The following is a 20053-nucleotide window of genomic DNA, read 5'->3' on the forward strand; positions in this document are numbered from 1 at the left end:
GCTGTGACGCGGTCGCGCTGGCCGTACACCCCGGATCCCTGGAATGTGCATTCGTTCCACGAGGCCCTAGTGCCAGCGGCGCCGAGGCACGTCTGCGCGGAGCGTGCGCACACGCGGCGGCGGCCGCCCACGGTCCCGAGTCCACGTCACGCGCCCGCCGCGCAGACCTACATAAGGCGGCCGGGGCAACTGGCGCGGCGAGGCCCTAGCTGAACAGGGCGGGCTGGACGGGGCTAAGAGCAGCACTTGGTGTTCGCGAGCTGCTAATCCGAACCGCGCTCCCTCCCCTCCAGAGGGCTCCGTGGAAAACGCGCGAGCCAGCTGGCGGCGTGTGCACGTGGTGCTGGGCTTGGGAACATCCAGATTCTCCCTAGTTAGTAGAAGGGGCAGGCGGCGGGTATGTCCTTCCCAAGACAAATGCAAATGCAAAGCACCAGTGACGGATTTCATGCTCTTGTGTCCGACATTGAGCTTTCAAGTATAACTCCTAAAAAACCAGAACTGTGAACCACGCTAGACCTAAAATCCCCATTCTCAGGAGACTGACGGAAACCAAGTGACAAAGTGGCCTTGCATAAAAGAAAAAGAAATGGCTTTTAGCACGATTTGGTCCAGAGGCACACCAGGGGAAAACATCCTGAGGGTGGTCGAGACAGCCGGGTGGGGCGTGAAGTGAGGGAAAGTGGAGGAAAAGCACACGACCACTTTGCGCCGTGTTCCGAGGGGACACCAGCTCTGCGCTGCCGCGCTGCCCCGCGAGCGGGCGGGCGCCACAGAGCCGGCTCTCCCGACAGCGCTCCTTCGGCGCGCAGGGGGGAGGGGAGCGCGCGCGCGGGAGGGCGGGCACGCGCCCGAGGGGAGGGGGCCCGCGCAGGCGCTGTGCGAGACTGTCGAAGAATCAAGTCTGTAGAAGTGGAGCGGCCGCGGCGGCAGCAGCAGCAGCGACGGTGGCGGCGGCAGAGCTGAGGCTGGCTGGCCGCTGACGCTGGCGCTGGAGAGCGGCGACGCCAGGAGCTGTGAGAGAGCGGCGGAGCGACCCGGGGCCTGCGCCGCACCCGAGCTCCACGCCGCCCAGCCGCCGCCGCCCCGGCGCGGCATGCCCCGCCGCTCGGGCTGAGCCTGCCCCGGCGGCCGCCCCCCGCCCCCTGCCCCCCCGGCCTCCCCGCCCCCCGCCCCGCACACTGTGCCGGCCGCCGCCGCGACCTGCTGCGCTCCCCCGCGCCCGCGCGGCCCGTCTTCGCCCCGGTCTGGAGGCCCGCCGCGGCTCCAGCCGAGCCCCCGCCGCCGCGCCCGCCGCACCGCCGCACCGCGCCGCCCGCCCGCGCCCGCGCCGGCCGGGGGGAACTGCTGCCGCGGCTGCAGCCCCTCGCCTCGCGCCCGCCGCCCCTCGTGCACCGGGGGCGCTGCGCGGGCGCCGAGCCTTCGCGGGCTTTGCCGCCGCCGCCGCCGCCGCCGCCTTTGCGGCCGCCGCCGCCGCTGGTGGGGGAGACGCGGGGTTGGGGGGGGAGGAGGGCGCGCGTGGTGCCGGTGGGGGGCGGCGGCGGCGCCCCCTCCTCCTCCTCCTCCGGCGCCGCGGGCTCCTCGGACATGGCCGCGGCGGTGGCGGTGGCGGCCGCGTCCCGGCGGCAGTCGTGCTACCTGTGTGATCTGCCCCGCATGCCTTGGGCCATGATCTGGGACTTCACCGAACCTGTGTGCCGCGGCTGCGTCAACTACGAGGGCGCCGACCGCGTCGAGTTCGTCATCGAGACAGCGCGGCAGCTCAAGCGGGCGCACGGCTGCTTCCCGGAGGGTCGCTCCCCGCCCGGCGCCGCGGCCCCGGCCGCCGCCAAGCCGCCGCCGCTCTCGGCCAAGGACATCCTCTTGCAGCAGCAGCAGCAGCTCGGCCACGGCGGCCCCGAGGCGGCCCCGCGCGCGCCGCAGGCCCTGGAGCGCTACCCCCTGGCGGCCGCGGCCGAGCGGCCCCCGCGCCTCGGCTCTGACTTCGGCGGCAGTCGTCCGGCCGCGAGCCTGGCCCAGCCGCCGACGCCGCAGCCGCCGCCCGTGAACGGCATCTTGGTGCCCAACGGCTTCTCCAAGCTAGAGGAGCCTCCCGAGTTGAATCGCCAGAGCCCGAACCCGCGGCGCGGCCACGCGGTGCCGCCCACCCTGGTGCCGCTCATGAACGGCTCGGCCACGCCGCTACCCACCGCGCTCGGCCTCGGCGGCCGCGCTGCCGCCTCCTTAGCCGCGGTGTCCGGAACCGCGGCCGCCAGCCTGGGCTCCGCGCAGCCCACCGACCTGGGCGCCCACAAGCGGCCGGCATCCGTGTCGAGCAGCGCGGCCGTGGAGCACGAGCAGCGCGAGGCGGCAGCCAAGGAGAAGCAACCGCCGCCGCCTGCGCACCGGGGCCCGGCGGACAGCCTGTCCACCGCGGCCGGGGCCGCCGAGCTGAGCGCGGAAGGTGCGGGCAAGAGCCGCGGGTCTGGAGAGCAGGACTGGGTCAACAGGCCCAAGACCGTGCGCGACACGCTGCTGGCGCTGCACCAGCACGGCCACTCGGGGCCCTTCGAGAGCAAGTTTAAGAAGGAGCCGGCCCTGACTGCAGGCAGGTTGTTGGGTTTCGAGGCCAACGGGGCCAACGGGTCTAAAGCAGGTAGGGGCGGCTGTGAAGTGAGGGGTTCTAGGGGAGAAAAGGGGACAGAGAGCAGAGGAGGGGTGGTTCTTTCGATTCACCATTTTACCCCAGCTCAGAAACAACAAATACCCCACTTCCTGATCTGCCTGAGGCGGAACCAGTGCTTAGTGGCAACGTGTTCATGTGCTGAAGCAGCATAACAGAGATGAGTCAGACTGGGCTGATACGCTCTGACACGGGGTTTTCCTTTCCCAGCACATTCTTGGATGGGAGCATGAGGGCACTAGTCACCTTTTAACCTATTGGGGGACATTAGCAGTCACATGCCCAGTGCAAACTAGGGTACTTTTGTGCATGTGTAAAAACAGGCAGTTACAAGCCTGCCATTTTCAGTGGCTCCGTTTTATTTTCAGTCTACTGCCTCAGAACCCCACACGCCTAAATGTTTCAAGTTGCGTGTATGTGCACCTGAAACGTGCACCTGAAACTCGTAGGAGGGTTTTCCGTCTCTGCTTTTAGAGAGCAGGAATTCTGTAACGAGTTTTGTTTCGGGTTAGGAAGGGAAGGATCCCTTTCAGTGCACCGCCATTTATGTTTCCTTTTTCCTTTTATTTCTTTGTGTTTCCAGTTGCAAGAACAGCAAGGAAAAGGAAGCCCTCTCCAGAACCAGAAGGTGAAGTCGGGCCCCCTAAGATCAATGGAGAGGCCCAGCCGTGGCTGTCCACATCCACAGAAGGGCTCAAGATCCCCATGACTCCTACATCCTCTTTTGTGTCTCCGCCACCACCCACTGCCTCACCTCATTCCAACCGGACCACACCGCCTGAAGCGGCCCAGAATGGCCAGTCCCCCATGGCAGCCCTGATCTTAGTAGCAGACAATGCAGGGGGCAGTCATGCCTCAAAAGATGCCAACCAGGTTCACTCCACTACCAGGAGGAATAGCAACAGTCCGCCCTCTCCGTCCTCTATGAACCAAAGAAGGCTGGGCCCCAGAGAGGTGGGGGGCCAGGGAGCAGGCAACACAGGAGGACTGGAGCCAGTGCACCCTTCCAGCCTCCCGGACTCCTCTCTGGCAGCCAGTGCCCCGCTGTGCTGCACCCTCTGCCACGAGCGGCTGGAGGACACCCATTTTGTGCAGTGCCCGTCCGTCCCTTCGCACAAGTTCTGCTTCCCTTGCTCCAGACAAAGCATCAAACAGCAGGGAGCTAGTGGAGAGGTCTATTGTCCCAGTGGGGAAAAATGCCCTCTTGTGGGCTCCAATGTCCCCTGGGCCTTTATGCAAGGGGAAATTGCAACCATCCTTGCTGGAGATGTGAAAGTGAAAAAAGAGAGAGACTCGTGACTTTCCGGTTTCAGAAAAACCCAATGATTACCCTTAATTAAAACTGCTTGAATTGTATATATATATCTCCATATATATATATATCCAAGACAAGGGAAATGTAGACTTCATAAACATGGCTGTATAATTTTGATTTTTTTTGAATACATTGTGTTTCTATATTTTTTTTTTGACGACAAAAGGTATGTACTTATAAAGGCATTTTTTTCTTTTGTTAACGTTATTAGCATATCTTTGTGCTTTATTATCCTGGTGACAGTTACCGTTCTATGTAGGCTGTGACTTGCGCTGCTTTTTTAGAGCACTTGGCAAATCAGAAATGCTTCTAGCTGTATTTGTATGCACTTATTTTAAAAAGAAAAAAAAAGCCAAATACATTTTCTGACATTGTAAGATTGCCTTACTGTCTGTCATTCCTTATTGCTGGTCCCTTTCTCAGGCCGGAGGCCAAGTGGTGGAGAAGGAAAGGAAATGAGTGAACGGGCATGTTGTCAAGTGGGCATGCCACTGGGAAATACCAGTTTACCCTGAAGCATTGTCCTCAGAGGAGTAGGAAAGTAGATTTTGAATCTCTGTTTTGTTCAAAAGTTCAGTTCCTGAGATAACTGATGACTGAGAGTGCTGCTGGGAAATTTTCAGGATTGTGTGGTCTTTTGGGGTTTTTTGTTTTTTTTTGTTTTTTAAAGACAAAGTTGACCGCTGTTCACTGTCCACGTGATCAGTTGTAAGATTACAATGCTGCATGCTAGTTGGTTACATAAGACACAATTCCAGTGATGGAAGGCGGTTATAATGGATGGTGGTGTGTACAAGATGGCACTGCCATCTTTGAGCAGCGCCCAGCTCTGCAGCGCCACTTCATCTTTTTAAACACCCTAGAGGTCTGTTTGTTGTTGCTGTTGTCCTTTATTTTGAAAGAGTTGCAAGAGAAGTTACAGTCCAGGTGAACTTGGAGATTGTGGGATTGGTTTTGTTTCTGTTTTGTTTATCATTTACCTGTAGTGCTATTGCTGTTGATACTACCACCTATACCCTGTTTCTAGTGAGTGCTGAATACAGTATGGTACAATGACAGTAACAGCCGCGTGGTGCTGCCAGGACTGCCCTTGGGCATATCAGTGACAGCCCAAATGTGGGTGGAGGAAACCTGTAATTTCCTTCTTACATGTGTTTGAAATACCAAGTGAATAATACTGTTCTGGAAAAAAATGATAAACTAGTGGAAATTAAAGAAATTAAGGGTTTTATATAATAGGCCCCACCTCTCAAAATATTTTTAGAAGTCTTTTTGTAAACTAATTTCTTTTGATCACTATTTTGCATCAGTAAAATGATTTTTTTAAAACCAATAAATCATCAATTATTAGAAATAGTTGTCTCACAGTGATACTGGTTTTTCTTTTGTGCTGTTATGATTTAACATTGACAGGAACACTTTTAAATCCTTATGTTCAGGTGTTTGTAACTTGGCCTTATAATTAGGCTGAATTATGGCTTCAAGGTCTAGAATTTATGTGTATGATTCACAGCCTAGCTTCTATTTTCATTTGAAAATACAGATTTTTACCAACTTTGGATTCTTTTTTAGCTATATGTTTGTCTTTCCTTTTTAAATTGTTCAAAATATTTTTTAATGGTCAAGTTACTAACACTTGAAAATCAGATACTGCACCAAATACAGTATTTTTTCATAGTGTTTTTAATGAGTGCATCTATTATTACTACTGTGCGAGAATTCATGTTACCAGTCATTGTTATATTACAAACAGACTTGCATGATTAACCAGTTACACTTTTTTTTTTTCAAATTGGAGTATATATGACTCAGTTCAGACTGGTCTCTCTTATGTGAATGCACACATGCAGAAATGCAGAGTCAATTTTACATGCCCATAAAGACATTTGTAAAGAAATCAGCTATTATGATCTGTTGTATAAATGTGTATCTAGGCACTTTATTATAACTGGAATTTGACCTCATAGATGTTACAACTTCATCAGTCATTTGACCTAATTTGTGGTAGCTATCTGTATGTTTTGCAATCTTAATACAGATACGCGTTCCAAAGAGATTAATAGAGAACCATCCTGCTGTTTTGGATAAGTCTGTCCAGCTGTGGGAAGGGCAACCTGTGGTTTCTCTGTACTGGTGTTTAATGGGGGAAGAATATGAACAGCTTTAAAGAGCTGTGTATTGTGGTTACTACTATTAAGAAATAAGAGCTGCACGAGTCTGACTGGCCCTTGTGTGGCCTTTGTGGAAGGCTCATAGCTGGAAAGTGTTGATCTGGGTTTTCTGGCATTCTTTTAAGTTAAAAAGTTAACATTGGGACGTGGGTTTGATCTTTTGTTGTACCTGATGACAGTGCAGAGATTCTCCACAGCTGGATAAAAATGTCAGAAAGCTACTTACTGTACATGGGCAGTATCAGATTTCAAATCCTAATATTTCAGCTATGCTTTTAATACTCAAAATATAAGGGGATGGGGTGTTGAAGCTTTCCCTTTTTTGCTTTAACAATTTATAGAATTTAACAGATGTACTGTCTTTTATGTGGCCTCACATTTAAAGTTATGAGAACATACACATGGTTTACAACTTTTACTATATACCTTCCCTTGGCCACCAAGTATTTTAAAAGTGTGCCACCTTTTAACCTTTACTTTTTTTAAGTTGAAGGTGATACTTTTTCTATATATGATGAAACTCATGTCAACTGAAGTGAGTGTAATTTCAGATATCAACATTATATTTTAAAATCACGCTATGGAAATATCACCTGAATTCTGTCATTTGTCAGATTTACAGTACCTTTTTTTCTTTAACTTTTAGCATTAAATAAAAATAAAATTGGGAGCACTGAACATTTTCTGAGGCCTTTTTTAATTTTCTAAAGCAAGCTTAGAATGGCTATTGTTTTAATCACTAATGGCAATGTGACTAAAGGATGTGTGGGTTTGGGGTTGGGGTTTGCCTGAACTTCAGGAGATAAAAGACATGGAACAAAAAGGCAACTGATGGTATATATAAAAAAGAAGTGCCAGGGACTGGGGAAAGGGCAACTGGATAGGGGACACAGATGAAAGAGCTGACCAAAGTACAGCTAGAAAGCATTTGTTTATTTTTCAACTAGCAGCAGAACCAGCCATTCTGCAATAGTAGATTGGAAGGAGAAGATAGTGACGACACTGAAAAGACTGTCAAGACCTGGAGCTGCTCTTTGGAAAGCTTTGGAATAAAACAGCTACCTTGGGCCATAGGAAATGCACTAAAGACAAAACGGATTTAAAAAAAAAAAAAAAAAAAGCAAAGCCTTATACTTTGGAAAGCTTAGGAATGAAAAAAGCCAAATCCATGTATGAGCTTTATTGATATCCTGAAACCTAAATTTATAAATAGAGATAAAAGGTAGAAAGCATGGAGACACATTTTACTGGCTACTCTCATATAGTAAGACATTTCCTAGATGTTGCAGCTTTTACTCTTTTTATTGATTAACGGCTTGGCAGACTTCTCTATGAAAGGAAGTTGTGAAACTTATAAAGAGTTTGAGGCTAGGATATACGTAGAGTTACTACTATATGTTTTAAATTAAACAGCAACAGTGAATGTGTACTTGAATATATTTACACTAGGGGTGGTCCAGTGACTAGGAGGGGGGCCCATCACTATATATATTTTAATAGTTTTTCATTATTAGTAGGCTATTAAGGTCATTTTCAAGAAACCATATTCTTAGCAAGTTACAGATAATAATAAACAATTTTTCATGTAATAACTAGTTAAAAGAAATAGGATGAACTTCAGTTTTTTTAAACAAAAGTGCTAAATTTTATTTTTAATGAAATTGAAAATAGTGCAGCTTGTAGAAGTAATTTTCAACATTTCAAAACCTCTTCCCAAAGATACACTTTAATGACTGCATTTCGTTTTCAGTTAAGAAAACAAACCGGACTCTTGATGTGGCAGATGTCTTTGTTTATTCCCCAAAGGGGAGTTGAGGGAGAGTTAAAAGGAAACTATGGAAATCCTTTTTTAATTCCTAGACTTTTAAGTCCCTCTTTACTCAAAGTTGTTTTGCATATGATTTATAGATGGTTTTATTTGGTTAGTGAAGAGTAAAATGTTTCTCTTCCTGATTCCTAAGTGTATACGTGGAATCATTCAGAAAAATGTTCAGTTGTGTGTAGGCCATGAGAAGTCCTGAGTCACCCTCATTTGCTTGCCTTTTGTTCGTAGGGAACAGTATGAGAAGACACGCCTTTCCTCTGTCACAGACCAAGGTCAGATGCACCAATGAATGGAATACATATTTACCCAATTTATCATCTGGGGTTCTAGAAATCAGGGGTGGGGGTGGGGACTGTTTTAACTCTTTCAGTGCCACTGGTTAGGCCTCTGACAGCAATAGTACTACAATCAAATAAAAATTACAGGTGTGACTTTCCAGATTACAAACTATCTAGATCTCCTGTTGGCTGTTTCTGTTGACAGCCTGCATTTTCCTTAATATGTGTGAACCCCTCACTGTAACTTAAAAGGCACACAAATAGACAATTTATAAATTACTCGTTAAGAGGTTAGCTAGAAAATGAGTAGATTTATGGATTATCTGTGGATTCCTCCATTAATCCTCAGATAAATCCATAATTTGTCAGGGATACCCACACTACCCCTAGTTATTACATTAATTGATACCTAATTTAACAGTGAACATTGTTTTAACTCATTACTGTGTCATCTGCTCCCTCCCCGTGTCAATACAACTTAACCTAAAATGCTTGATTGGAAACAGCTCTCTGATTTGTTGATTTGGAGTGTAACTTGCCTCTTTAAAAGATTATAGAATACAAAGTCTGTGTTTGTACTGGTTTTTATCAGAAAATTGTGCACATCTGCCTGGCACAACATAAAACAATCCATACAACCCACAGAAAAGGTATTTTAGGGCAAAAAGTAACTATACCACAGATCATTATTGAGAATCATTTAGACATAGTATCTTAAAAGCTGTTTTTATTTTTAATCCAAAAACCAACTGAGTAAAATTTCCTTGTAAAACAACCCTATTAAAATGGTATAAAGTTTCTTCTGTAAGACAAACATTTATTTGGAAAATAGAATAGCACTGTATGACTCACACTAACTCAAAACATGGAATAATGAATCTTCAATGCAAGTAAAATATCACAGAATCAGCCATGAAAAGCCTCTGGGAGATGATTTCTGCCTAGGTCAGATAAGTCTAGAGACTAGACTACAGGATTCCTAGTTTAAATTGAGAGCTTCAACGCACCGGTTGCTCTCATCCTTTGAATGGGCTTTCAGAAGTTAGATTGCGTAATCCAAAGAGCCTCCTCCAGCAGCTCTGCAGACGCCCTTGATGCTGAGATAAGACATCCTGTATAGGGTAATAATGTCACATTTGAATATTTCTAAATATAGTTTACATTTTGGGGGAAATGAACTACATTACATAATCTGTAGATCACATCACTTACCACTTTTACTTAGCAATTAGTATTTCTAAGTATATCATCACCATCAGGTAACATTCAGATGCCCATCAGGCACCAAAAATTGAGTTCGGTTTTGTTGTGGAGGCACTCAGCAACTTAAGCAGATAAATATTTAAGTCATTGCAAATTTATCTGCAATATTATAGAAAACATCTTTCCTATACTAGTTCAAATAGAGTACTTTGAATTGCGTATGTGGCTATTTATGTCTGGGGCGGGTGGGGTAGGGGGGTGGAATTAAAAACCTAGAAACAACATTTCGCCAGAGCTAAGGACCTCAATTTATTTTAATGCATGGAAAGAGTTTATTAAAAGTGAACCTCAAATTACTGAGCTTTTGCCTTATTGTATGATTTTTAAAGTATTTGCCATACTAGTAAGAGTTCTGCAGAGAAGTGACATGTGGGAGTAGAGATTGTCTGGGTCAGACTAAATCAGCATTTCTTTGGCACAGGCTTGGCTTGGGCCATCTGCCTGAGCCGACTATATGTGTGAGCTGCAAAACAGAAAAAAGCTGTTGAGAGCCTTAGCCCAGGCTGAGAGCCCATTACCCCCATTTTGTTATTTCTGCCTGCAAACAGCAGTTCAATTAGCTTTTCTGGTGATAAAAGATAAAGATTTATTGTACCCCATATACAATTGAAATCAGAATTTCACAGGAGGGTCACAGTCATTAGAGAAGTTTTGTAATACTATTCTCCTAATAAGCACCATATGGGTTGTTGCTGTTATTATTTAACACCTACTAAGCAGGCATCTCATTCTAGGCTCTGAACAGCTGAGAGGCTAGCTCCTACCTTTTGTGCAGCTTAAAGTCAAAGCCACAGGTAGGAAATGTCACTTTGCTTGGTTCAAGACACGTATTGACAAGAGTTAACTATGAGTTTGTTTCCTTCCAGTTTATCTTACAAACCACAGTAAAATTCTGACATAGGAACACAGTCCGAAGTCCAAAGTGCTTTCGCACAATAAGTTCATTATGCCCAGCGTGCAACTCATGCATCAAAGGGGCCGCCAGACCCCATCATCTTTATACAAATCAAGAGGCCAGTTGGAACAAGGAGGCTGGTCAGAGTGGTCAAATTGTAGCTTTTCCTTTCTTTTTTAAAAAATTTATTTTTTCACTTTGTATCGCTGTTCAGAATGGCACTTTTTAAATGGAAGAAAGAATCCAGCCCTGGCAAGCCCTGTTTACTCCACGGGAAGGAAAGGGGAGGAGGCTCCCTCACTCTCCAACAGCCTGGAGCCCACGAGGAGCCCTTGCTGCGGTTTCCAAGGCGGCCCCCTGACTTGCGCCGCGCCTCTATTCTAGAACTTTTCCCGGGCTGGAGCAGCGCAGTTTCCGCGCGCCCGGCTCTGCGCACGTGGAACCCCGCGACCCCGGGCGGGGCCGGACTGGACCCGATGGGACGGGACGGGACGGGGCGGGGCGCGGGCCCGGAAACGGGAAACGGCCCCGTGCGCTTCGCCCCGCCCCGCCGCCCTGTCCTGGCTCCGAGCGCCAGGCCGAGCCCGCGCGCCAGCTGCCGGGCTATAATTAGAGCTACCGCGGCCCGGGCCCGGCCACCTCCCCGCGCCCCCCACCCGCGTTCCCGGGGAAGAATGTGCGAGTGCGCGCGAGGGCCCGCGTGCGGCGCCGCCGCCGGCGCGCTCTTTGGAGCGGAGACCGCGTGGTGAACCAAATAAAGTAAAAGGTCTGGCTCCTGCTGGGCGAGGCCGAGCGAGGAACGTGCGCGCCAGAGCAGGGGTGTGGCGAGCCCTCGGTGGCCCAGAAAAGATCAAACGCGCGTCAGCAGCAGCCCTGGCTGCCGCCTGCAAGGGTCCCCGACTGGCCGGGCTGTACTGGGTGGATTTTCCAAGTTGGAGATGGCGCATGACAAGAGCTGCCCCAAATCAAATGTCACTCCCTTTTTGGAAATCATGATGCTGCCTTTTTTTTTTTTTTTTTTGGCTGTAGCTATAATAAGCCAAATGTTCCGTGCTGGTGAAGTAAACACGCATGTTTAAGAAGCATCTGTGTTAGCACTAATGGATGGTGCATGCTAATAAAAATGTATTTATTAAGCAAACCTCAGGACATGCCCCTATGGGAACTGCCCAGAGTACTGTAACAACTGACTGCCTGGAATCAGTTTACTTTCCATCAAGAAACTTTTATTTAAATTTTAAGAAAAAAATTTTTCTTTGATCATAGCATTGTTGTGCACTGAGGTTCTACCGAATTAGTTTACTGCTGATTTTTATTAATTATTCCCTTTAATACTCTGCAGTATTTTCTCAAAAAATGAACAACATGACCCCTGTCACTTTAAAAACTGACATTAAACTGTTTCTCCATCACCACCTTTGGAGTTGGGGGGGGGGGCAGGGTGCTGGCTACCAGAAGTAGCAACTAGATTGTGGATTAAGTATTGTATAATAGTTTTGTTTAAAAGTGAATGAACGGGTGAATGGATAGGAGGCTAAAAAAAATAAAGCCTTGCTTCAGGCTTGTGAATTCCTAGACACAACCCTACCCCAAAGACTTCCTTCACCAACATATTTTTCTTTCTAGATAATAGGCACAAAAACCATTTAGAAGCTTGAGATGGAAATCGTGCAATACAGTCTACTCTTTATATATGTTACTGAGGAATCTGGAAGCTTTTTCGGGTTGAAATGCAATTCCTAGGAAATTATTCTTGCTCTTTTCCTGTGACTGTCTTGACACAGCAGCAATGCAATTTCAGTGGCTCTGCTCCTTCACAAAGACCTTTGAGAGGAAACTATGCTGAGAGATGCAAATTCAGGGTTCTCTGAAAACACCTCAGAATTGTCCAGTTCTGCCCCCAGATAAAACCACTAGAATAAAGGTCAGGAAATCTCCAGATGTTCTTGGGCCTTGTGCAGTCATCTCAGGTAATTCAGTTAAGTTTTGTGTCTGTTTTGCAATTATTAAAAACAATAGAGCCCAGGCACAGTGGCTCATGCCTGTAATTGCAGGACTTTGGGAGGCCGAGGCGGGCGGATCACCTGAGGTCGGGAGTTTGAGGCCAGCCTGGCCAACATACTGAAACCCTGTCTCTACTAAATATACAACAATTAGCTGGGCGCCGTGGTGCATGCCTGTAATCCCAGCTACTTGGGAGGCTGAGGCAAGAGAGTCTCCTGAATCTGGGAAGCGAAGGTTGCAATGAGCTGAGATCGCCACACTGCACTCCATCCTGGGCGACAAAGCGAGACTCCATCTAAAAAATATATATATACACACACACATATATATCCACACGTATGTATATACATAGACATGTATATATACACACGTATACATATGTGTGTGTATATATGTGTGTGTGTATATATGTATATATATGTTGTACTTGACTCAAAGGGGGCTAAAATATCAAATGAGGTAACCTCTATGACAGGTTTCTGGTTTTTCATTTATCAATGAGACATGAGAAGGTGCTGTCATACAGGGCATCATTAGGTGATTGGCACAGTGAGTGCCTACCACCCAAAATAGAGACTTTCAGTTATTATATTAAACAGAATAATAGCAAATCGCTTTGAAACACTGGAGAGAAGGGGCTCCCCCTGCTGTCATCACAGAAAATGCATTGTCTCAGGCCAGAATCTTGTACCTAGAGTACTCACTGGGTTTCAATCGCAGTACCAAAAGATTCCCGAAGTTATCATCACCTTGGAGGATGTATAGTTTTATTGGAACTAAAATTAAAATATCACAAAGAAAGAATATGAAACACCCTATGCTCAGATTCATTTACTCAAAGCTCAGCCTGCCTATGAACCACCAAAATGGTCTACCTCACTCCATTTATGACTTTAAAAGTGAGGATGGTATTTGTGTGACTGGTAGCAGCTGGGGGTGAGTGGGTTGAAAATATGTTTGAACATATTTCATTTTTGTTAAGATTTATTTAAATAAGGAATCAATAAAAATGATGTATAATGGGAAATAAGAGCATCTTCATTGGATTTTGACCTTGATAAAAATGTGTTTGTGAAAAAAAAAATCCTTTAATTTTCTTGTAAATCATATTTCTTTACACAGGAGCCACTGGATTCATGAGTAAGTCTTCAGAGGTCATGAAGAGTTGGGTTTGTCACCACAGATGTGTAGCACTGGAAGGAACTGATTCAAGGTCTTAGTAACAAATACTGGCTGAGCTGAGTCTCAAGCAATGACCAGACCAAGCCAGAGATCTTTCATCTAGGCCATGTTTGCTGAGGGGTTGAGGACATGGATGGAATTAGGTTGAAACTCTTCATGAACAAGATGAATTGTAAGCAGTTAAGAAGGAAAAGACGCTGGACATGGTGGTTCCCACCTGTAATCCTAGCAATTTGGAAGGCCAAGGTGGGAGGATCACTTGAGACCAGCCTGGGCAACATAGTGAGACACCATGTCTACAAACACTTTAAAATAAATAACATTTATTGTTAAATAAACAAATAAATTGAAAAGGAAAAGAGATAGCATGTGCAAGAGTTGAGAGACTGGAGAGGAAAAATTACATGAAGGAACCAACATCTGGTCATAGCCATTCATTCATTCACTTATTCGTTCATTGGTTCACTTGCTCTTTCACTCTACACATACATCTCATGGTAAATAACATGACCTCTGGGGTCAGACTGCTTACTCTTAACTTCCAGCTCCACCTCTCTCTGACCTTAAATATAAAGGTATTAAGAAACAGTATGTTCAGTTTGCTTCCAGAAACCACTTTCTTCATTCTGCCACCTCACTGGCTGTTCTTTCACTGCTTCCTCATTATCTCACTTGGAGTGCCCCCAAGCTTCGTCCTCAGATGGTTTTTTTTTTCCCTCTCTCTGTCTACACTTACTCCCTGCAATCTCATCCAGACTTATGGTTTTGAAATAACATTATATGCTGACTTTCAGTTTTATTTCTCTAGCCTAAACCTTCGTCCTTGAGTGCCAGCCTTGTATATCCAGCTACCTACTCAGTTGTTCGCTTGAATATCTAATTGACATCTCTCATTTATACGTCCGAAGTTGAACTTCTGATCTCCCTCCCACCCTCCCCACACCACCGCACCACAGTCTCCTTCCAATCTTTCCCGTTTTATAAAATGGCAGTTCCATCTTCTAGTTATTTGAGCCATAGACCGACCTTAGAGTGGTCTTTGACTTGGATTTTTTTCTCAGCCACTCTCCACCCAGTCTATCAGCAAATCCTCTTGGCTCTACCTTCAAAATGTATTCAGAATCTGACCACATCTCACTCCTTACTAGACGCCGCCATCATCTCTTGTCTAGGGTGTTGCAGAGTCTTCCAGACTGTCTTTCCAGTTTCTCCTTGTCCTCTGCAACTTATTCTCAGTTCAATAGCCAGAATAAACCTTAAAAATATTCATCTGATCTTGTTTCTCCTTTGCTCAAAACCTTTTGGTGCCTTTCTGTCTCCTTCAGAGTCAAATCCAAAGTCTTTACAATGTGCATCAAGGCCATGCTACCTCCCAGACATGGCTCCTGTCCTTGTTCATGCCAGCCACGCCAGCTTCCTGGTATTCCTTGACCTTGCTGAGCATGCTCCCACCTCATGGCCTTTGCATTTGCTCTTCTCTGCTTGGAATGCTCTTCCCTCAGATGTATGCATAGATGTATGCATTCCCTCATTTCCTTCAGGTCTCTATGCCAATGTCCCCTGTTCAGTGATCTTCCCTGATCAGTCCCCTGATCTTCCCTGACCACCCTCTATTAGCATCCTCTTGCTCCTATAACAACATCCCACAAACTTATGGATTAAAAGTACACCAAATGATTATCTTACAGTTCTGGATGCCATGATCTAAAATTAAGATGTCGGCAGGGCTGGTTTCCTCGGGAGGCTTCAGGGGAGATGCCACTTCCTTGCCTTTTCAGCTTGTAGAGGCCACCCGCATTCCTGGGCTTGTGGTCCCTTCCTTGCATCACTCAGCTTCCTGCTTCCATCATCACTGCTCTTCCTGCCTCCTTACGAGGATCCTTGTAATTATATGGGGCCCAGCTAAGCAGTTCTAGGATAATCTCATCTCAAAATGGTGAATTTAATTACATCTGCAAAGTCCCTTTTACCATGTGACTTCATATATTCACAGGTTCAGAAGATTAGAACGGAGACATCTTGGGAGGCCATTATTCAGCTACCGTAATATATTTTATGCACTATATAAAATTATCCATGCTAAGCTACTTCACATTCTATAGTCTCTGTTCCTCTTTTATTTTTCTTCCTAGTACTTTGCCTCATCAGATGTTATGTATTATTTACTAATTTATAAGTTTTTTTCTCCCCAGATCCTAGGCCCTGCATGCGGTAGAGCAGGGATCCCCAATCCCCAGGGTGCAGCCCCATATGGGTCCATGGCCTGTTAGGAACCAGGCCATACAGCAGGAGGTCAGCGGCCGGTGAGCGAGCATTACCTCCTGAGCGCCACCTCCTGTCAGATCAGCCACGGCATTAGATTCTCATAGAAGCATGAACCCTATTGTGAACTGCACATGCAAAGGATCTGGGTTGCACACTCCTTATGAGAATCTAATGCCTGATGATCTGAGGTGGAACAGTTTCATCCCCAAACCATTAACCCCTTCCCTATCAGGTCCATGGAGACACTGTCTTCCATGAAACCAGTCCCTGGTGCCAAAAAGGTTGGGGACTGCTGCCATAGAGTGTAAACTCTGTGAGGAAAGGCAAAGTGACCCCTACTGATATGGCATGGCTCTGTGTCCCCACCTAAATCTCATGTTGAATTGTAATTCCCAGTGTTGGATGTGCGGCCTGGTGGGAGGTGATTGGATCATGGGGGATGGTTTCCGATGGTTTAGCACCATCCCCCTTGCTGTTCTCGTGATAAAGTTCTCACGAGATCTGGTTGTTTGAAAGTGTGTAGCACCTCCCCCTTGTATCTCTCTTCCTCATGCTCCTACCACGTAAGACATGCCTGCTTCCTCTTTGCCTTCTGCTGTGATTCTAAGTTTCCTGAGGCCTCCCCAGCCATGCTGCCTGTACAGCCTGCAGAACTGTGAGCCAATTAAACCTCTTTTCTTTATAAATTATCCTGTCTCAGGTGGTTCTTTGTAGCAAGGAGAGAACAGACTAGTACAGCCACCTGTCATGATCATGTGTGCTGTAAATATTTGTTAAAGGAATAAATTTAGTTTCTAACCTCAACAAGGGAAATATGGTGAAAAGTAATAGAAAATAAGAAAAGAGCCATAACAATGTATTTATAAGATACAATAGAAACCCAATCAGCCTACCTTGGGAGAGAATGCTGAAGGTAGCAGCCATGAGGTGGGGTTGACCAGACAGGATAGAGGAAGAACAGAGCTCAGAGGAATATGAGGGGCTTTGGGATGCTGAGCAAGCACAGGGACCCCACAAATGCTGTTCAGCCAGGACACAGGGTCCACACAGACAGACCTGGATCAAAAAAACCGGAAAGAAGCAGTCAGAGGGCGTATGGTAACTAACCACATCAGAGTCCCAATCAGAAGGGTGATGTGTCTTGAGATGCTTTTACAGGTGCAGAGTTTCGGGGGATTTAAGATAAAGCAGGAGGAAGTAGGCAGGAAGCAGTTCTCCTTGTGGCATAGGATGGTGACCGCTTTGCTCAGGCTGAGCCTGCAGCAGTGGTGGGACTTGGTTCTGATTGCTGGGTCACAGGCGGGTGCTGCTGCCATCTGATCAGTCACTGTGGTCTTCCATCTTCTGGCATGGGAGGAGACAGAGGGCGGTAGGGGGAGGGCAAGACTCACTTAGCAGCTCCTTGGGTGCTCTGAGGAGCATGTTAGCAGCAGTTCTTTTTTTTTTGGAAAGATTCTAAGTGGACATAGGACAGTGTCATGGTTAAAGGCAGGACTGCCTTCAAATCCCAGCTCCACCATAGCTAGCTGTGTGTCCTTGGAAATACGTTTTGTTCTTTAAGAGATTGCCATGAAGAATCAGATAGGAGCAATCAGGGTGTTGTGAGTCCTGATTATGCAGCAGATATTAATCATATCATGTGACTCCAATCATCATGTCCTAATACTGTCCTCCAAACAGAGGTAAGGATTATCCCACCTGACAATGGATAAGTTCTTTGATGTCTCTAAACCTGTCTCCTCATCTGTAGGATGGGAATAATAATAGTACCTGTTTCTTAAATTCATTGTGAGGGTTAAATGACGCAATGTGCAAAGTCTCCTTGAGTCTGTGATTTAATATATGTGAGGTCTTATTATTTATCCCAAAGCAGGAAGCATCAGAGTTCTGGGAGGGTGACTTAACCTCACCTGCTCTTCCTCTCACACAGTCTTCCCACTCAGGTCTTCTGTGGATAGAGTTCCTCTGACAGTATTCTTTTTTTTTTTTTTAACCAGATGGAGACTCGCTCTGTTGCCCAGGCTGGAGTGCAGTGGCATGATCATGGCTCAGCAACCTCCACCTCCTGGGTTTAAGCGATTCTCCAGCCTCAGCCTCCTGAGTAGCTGGGCCCATAGGCACATGCCACCACACCCAGCTAAGTTTTGTATTTTTAGTAGAGACAGAGTTTCGCCATGTTGCCCAGGCTGGTCTCGAACTCCTGAACTCAAGCAGTCCACCTGCCTCAGCCTCCCGAAGTGCTGGGATTACAGGTGTGAACCACAGCGCCTGGCCAATCTTCTTTAAATGCTTATTTAACACCCTCAAGCTTCTGAGACCCCTCTCCAGATCCCTACTCAGTGAAACCCATCCCCACCACTTTCAGAGGTAATAGATTGCTGGTCCTTTGTCCTGCTCATGCTCTGCAGACTCTGCTCTAAGTCTTCAGTTGCAAGTCTGCATGCCTGTGCTCTGTTCAGGCTCCTACGAGCCCCACTGTGGGGAGCTCTGGTCCCTTTTTGGCTGTGGGGAAGAGAAGCAAGAAAGGACACCATGTTCTAGGAGCCAGAGAGAGGTTGGTTTGGAGAATTTTAAGGCTGCTTTAGTTTTGGTTCTGTCTCTCCCTAGCAGCAAGGACAAAGGTCAGTTTTATGCTAAATTAACTAAATGTATTTATCACTCCTCACACCCTAGCTATGGAGGGAACACTAATGCTTATATTATAGAATTATGAGCATGAAAATGCTCTGCAAACTCTTAAGTAACATGAAAATGCTGACTTTTATTGCCTAACTTGGAATTTTCTACCCAAACTTTGCTTTAGTGATGAAATTGGGAATCTGCTTTTCTTACACAACATTTTTACAAATATCAAGACTACTGATGAACTCTTCTCTGACCACCTGAAATATGTATCGAACACAATTCTTCCAAATCCTAAGCTCGTCCTGAGGACGCCGCCTTTTCTGTGAGGTGGTTCTCATGGCTTTTGGTGCAGTTATAAGTCAGTGGGTCACGTTTCTGCACTGCCTTGCAGAAATGCTCTGCTCAAATTTGCCATGAGGTCCACAGTAGGAGCCAGGAGGTCAAAGGCACCAGAGGATACCATAACCTTCCTCCTAGCAAAGCTGGGAAGACCTGCCAGGCTAGCTGCCCTTTACTTTAGTCCCCATAGGAAGGCCACTATATTCAAGTCTGAATATAAAAACAGAAGGAGGCTGGTTCCTTTGGGTATATCTGACAGAGATTGGAAATACCTCCGCTACTAATTGGGGGCCTATACAAATGAGTGTCTCATTTCAATGTGTGGCCAGGATTCAATGTAAGATTGCTAAGGTGGGAGCTATGGCCTACCTGCTTTGTCTTCCTGGAGCCATAATAAATGCATTTATAAGACACCATAGGGGCAGATACAGTCACTCTGCCAGGAGAGAGGCAGCAAGGGGGAGGGGTTCGCACAGAAAGAGACACTGAAACTCCTTTGCTTTGGGCTCCCAGGTCCCACCATGAAGGCTCACATCCGCCCCAGTCCCCAGGCTGACCCAAGCATGAAGTGGACTTTTGAGGGGCCTCTCCCAGTCTCAAGATCATCTTGTAACTCTGAGTTCCCATGGGGCTCCCTGGGTTTCCTTCCCTGCCCCAGGGCTATTGTCCTTAGGAAAGGCTTCTAGGTGGCTCCAGGCCCCTAGATCACACCTCTCAGCTACTTCTTCCCTCTCTGGGCCCATATTGGGCAAGTCCATGGGACAGGACTGTGCCTTGGCCCATGACTAAGCTCTGTTTGGTTGCCCTGTCCCCACAACCTTAGGTCTCTTCTAGGACTGGAGATCTACCATAAGCCCCAGTGCAGTGAAGAGGATTCTGCTGCTTGCCTGGTTTTCTTCCCAGCATCTCCTAGGGGATGGCGTTCTGTCCAGGTTCTCTGTCACCATACCGTGCCTTCCTGTTGGGTCTCTCCTACCTCATATTGGGCTCCATGATGCCGACCATTTTCTGGACTGTGTCTGAGACTCTTGGAGCTTAGGATGCTGCACCTCATCCCGGCCCATCATCTCCCAAATCAGATTTTGCCACCAAATCAGTTGAACCAGTGCCTGTCCCTTCTTAGTAAACAAGTTTGGTGTCACTGACTTATAAGTCAGGGCTCTCCAGAACCTGACTAATAAACAGAACCAATAGGATAGAGAAAGAGAGAGACCGAGTTGAAGGAATTG

General features: G+C 46.9%; 1 protein-coding gene, 1 long non-coding RNA gene and 1 other non-coding gene across 4 annotated transcripts; 1 reads left to right on the plus strand and 2 right to left on the minus strand.

Moving 5' to 3' along the window:
• The first annotated feature begins 1109 nt into the window (after positions 1–1109).
• Positions 1110–6826, plus strand: LOC105474590 (interferon regulatory factor 2 binding protein 2). Of its 2 annotated transcripts, none has more exons than XM_011729379.3 (2): positions 1110–2635; positions 3246–6826. In XM_011729379.3, exons 1-2 carry the CDS (start codon positions 1588–1590, stop codon positions 3959–3961), a joined length of 1764 nt encoding a protein of 587 aa, XP_011727681.2. In that variant the 5' UTR covers positions 1110–1587; the 3' UTR covers positions 3962–6826. The 2 variants fall into 2 exon arrangements, with proteins under 2 accessions (XP_011727681.2, XP_011727683.2); XM_011729381.3 differs by having other exon boundaries at positions 1536–2587.
• Positions 6827–9233: 2407 nt separating this feature from the next.
• LOC139357398 (uncharacterized) lies at positions 9234–19848 on the minus strand. Its single transcript, XR_011610414.1, has 3 exons — positions 19712–19848; positions 16754–16916; positions 9234–9363 (listed from the first exon to the last, which is right to left on the minus strand). It is a non-coding gene; the product is annotated as an uncharacterized lncRNA (long non-coding RNA).
• On the minus strand, positions 17437–17565 carry LOC112425385 (U8 small nucleolar RNA). The gene has a single exon (XR_003016430.1). It is a non-coding gene; the product is annotated as a U8 small nucleolar RNA (small nucleolar RNA).
• Positions 19849–20053: the final 205 nt, after the last annotated feature.

This window comes from Macaca nemestrina, chromosome 1 (genome assembly GCF_043159975.1).
Source record: "Macaca nemestrina isolate mMacNem1 chromosome 1, mMacNem.hap1, whole genome shotgun sequence".
NCBI classification, from domain to species: Eukaryota; Metazoa; Chordata; class Mammalia; order Primates; family Cercopithecidae; genus Macaca; species Macaca nemestrina.

What these genes read in the sequence shown, in the direction of transcription:
- LOC105474590 (XM_011729379.3), top strand. Translation starts at nt 1,588, where the DNA reads ATGGCCGCGGCGGTGGCGGTGGCGGCCGCGTCCCGGCGGCAGTCGTGC. An exon ending in GGCCAACGGGTCTAAAGCAG is followed by an intron (nt 2,636 to 3,245) that starts GTAGGGGCGGCT and finishes TTGTGTTTCCAG; the next exon opens with TTGCAAGAACAGCAAGGAAA.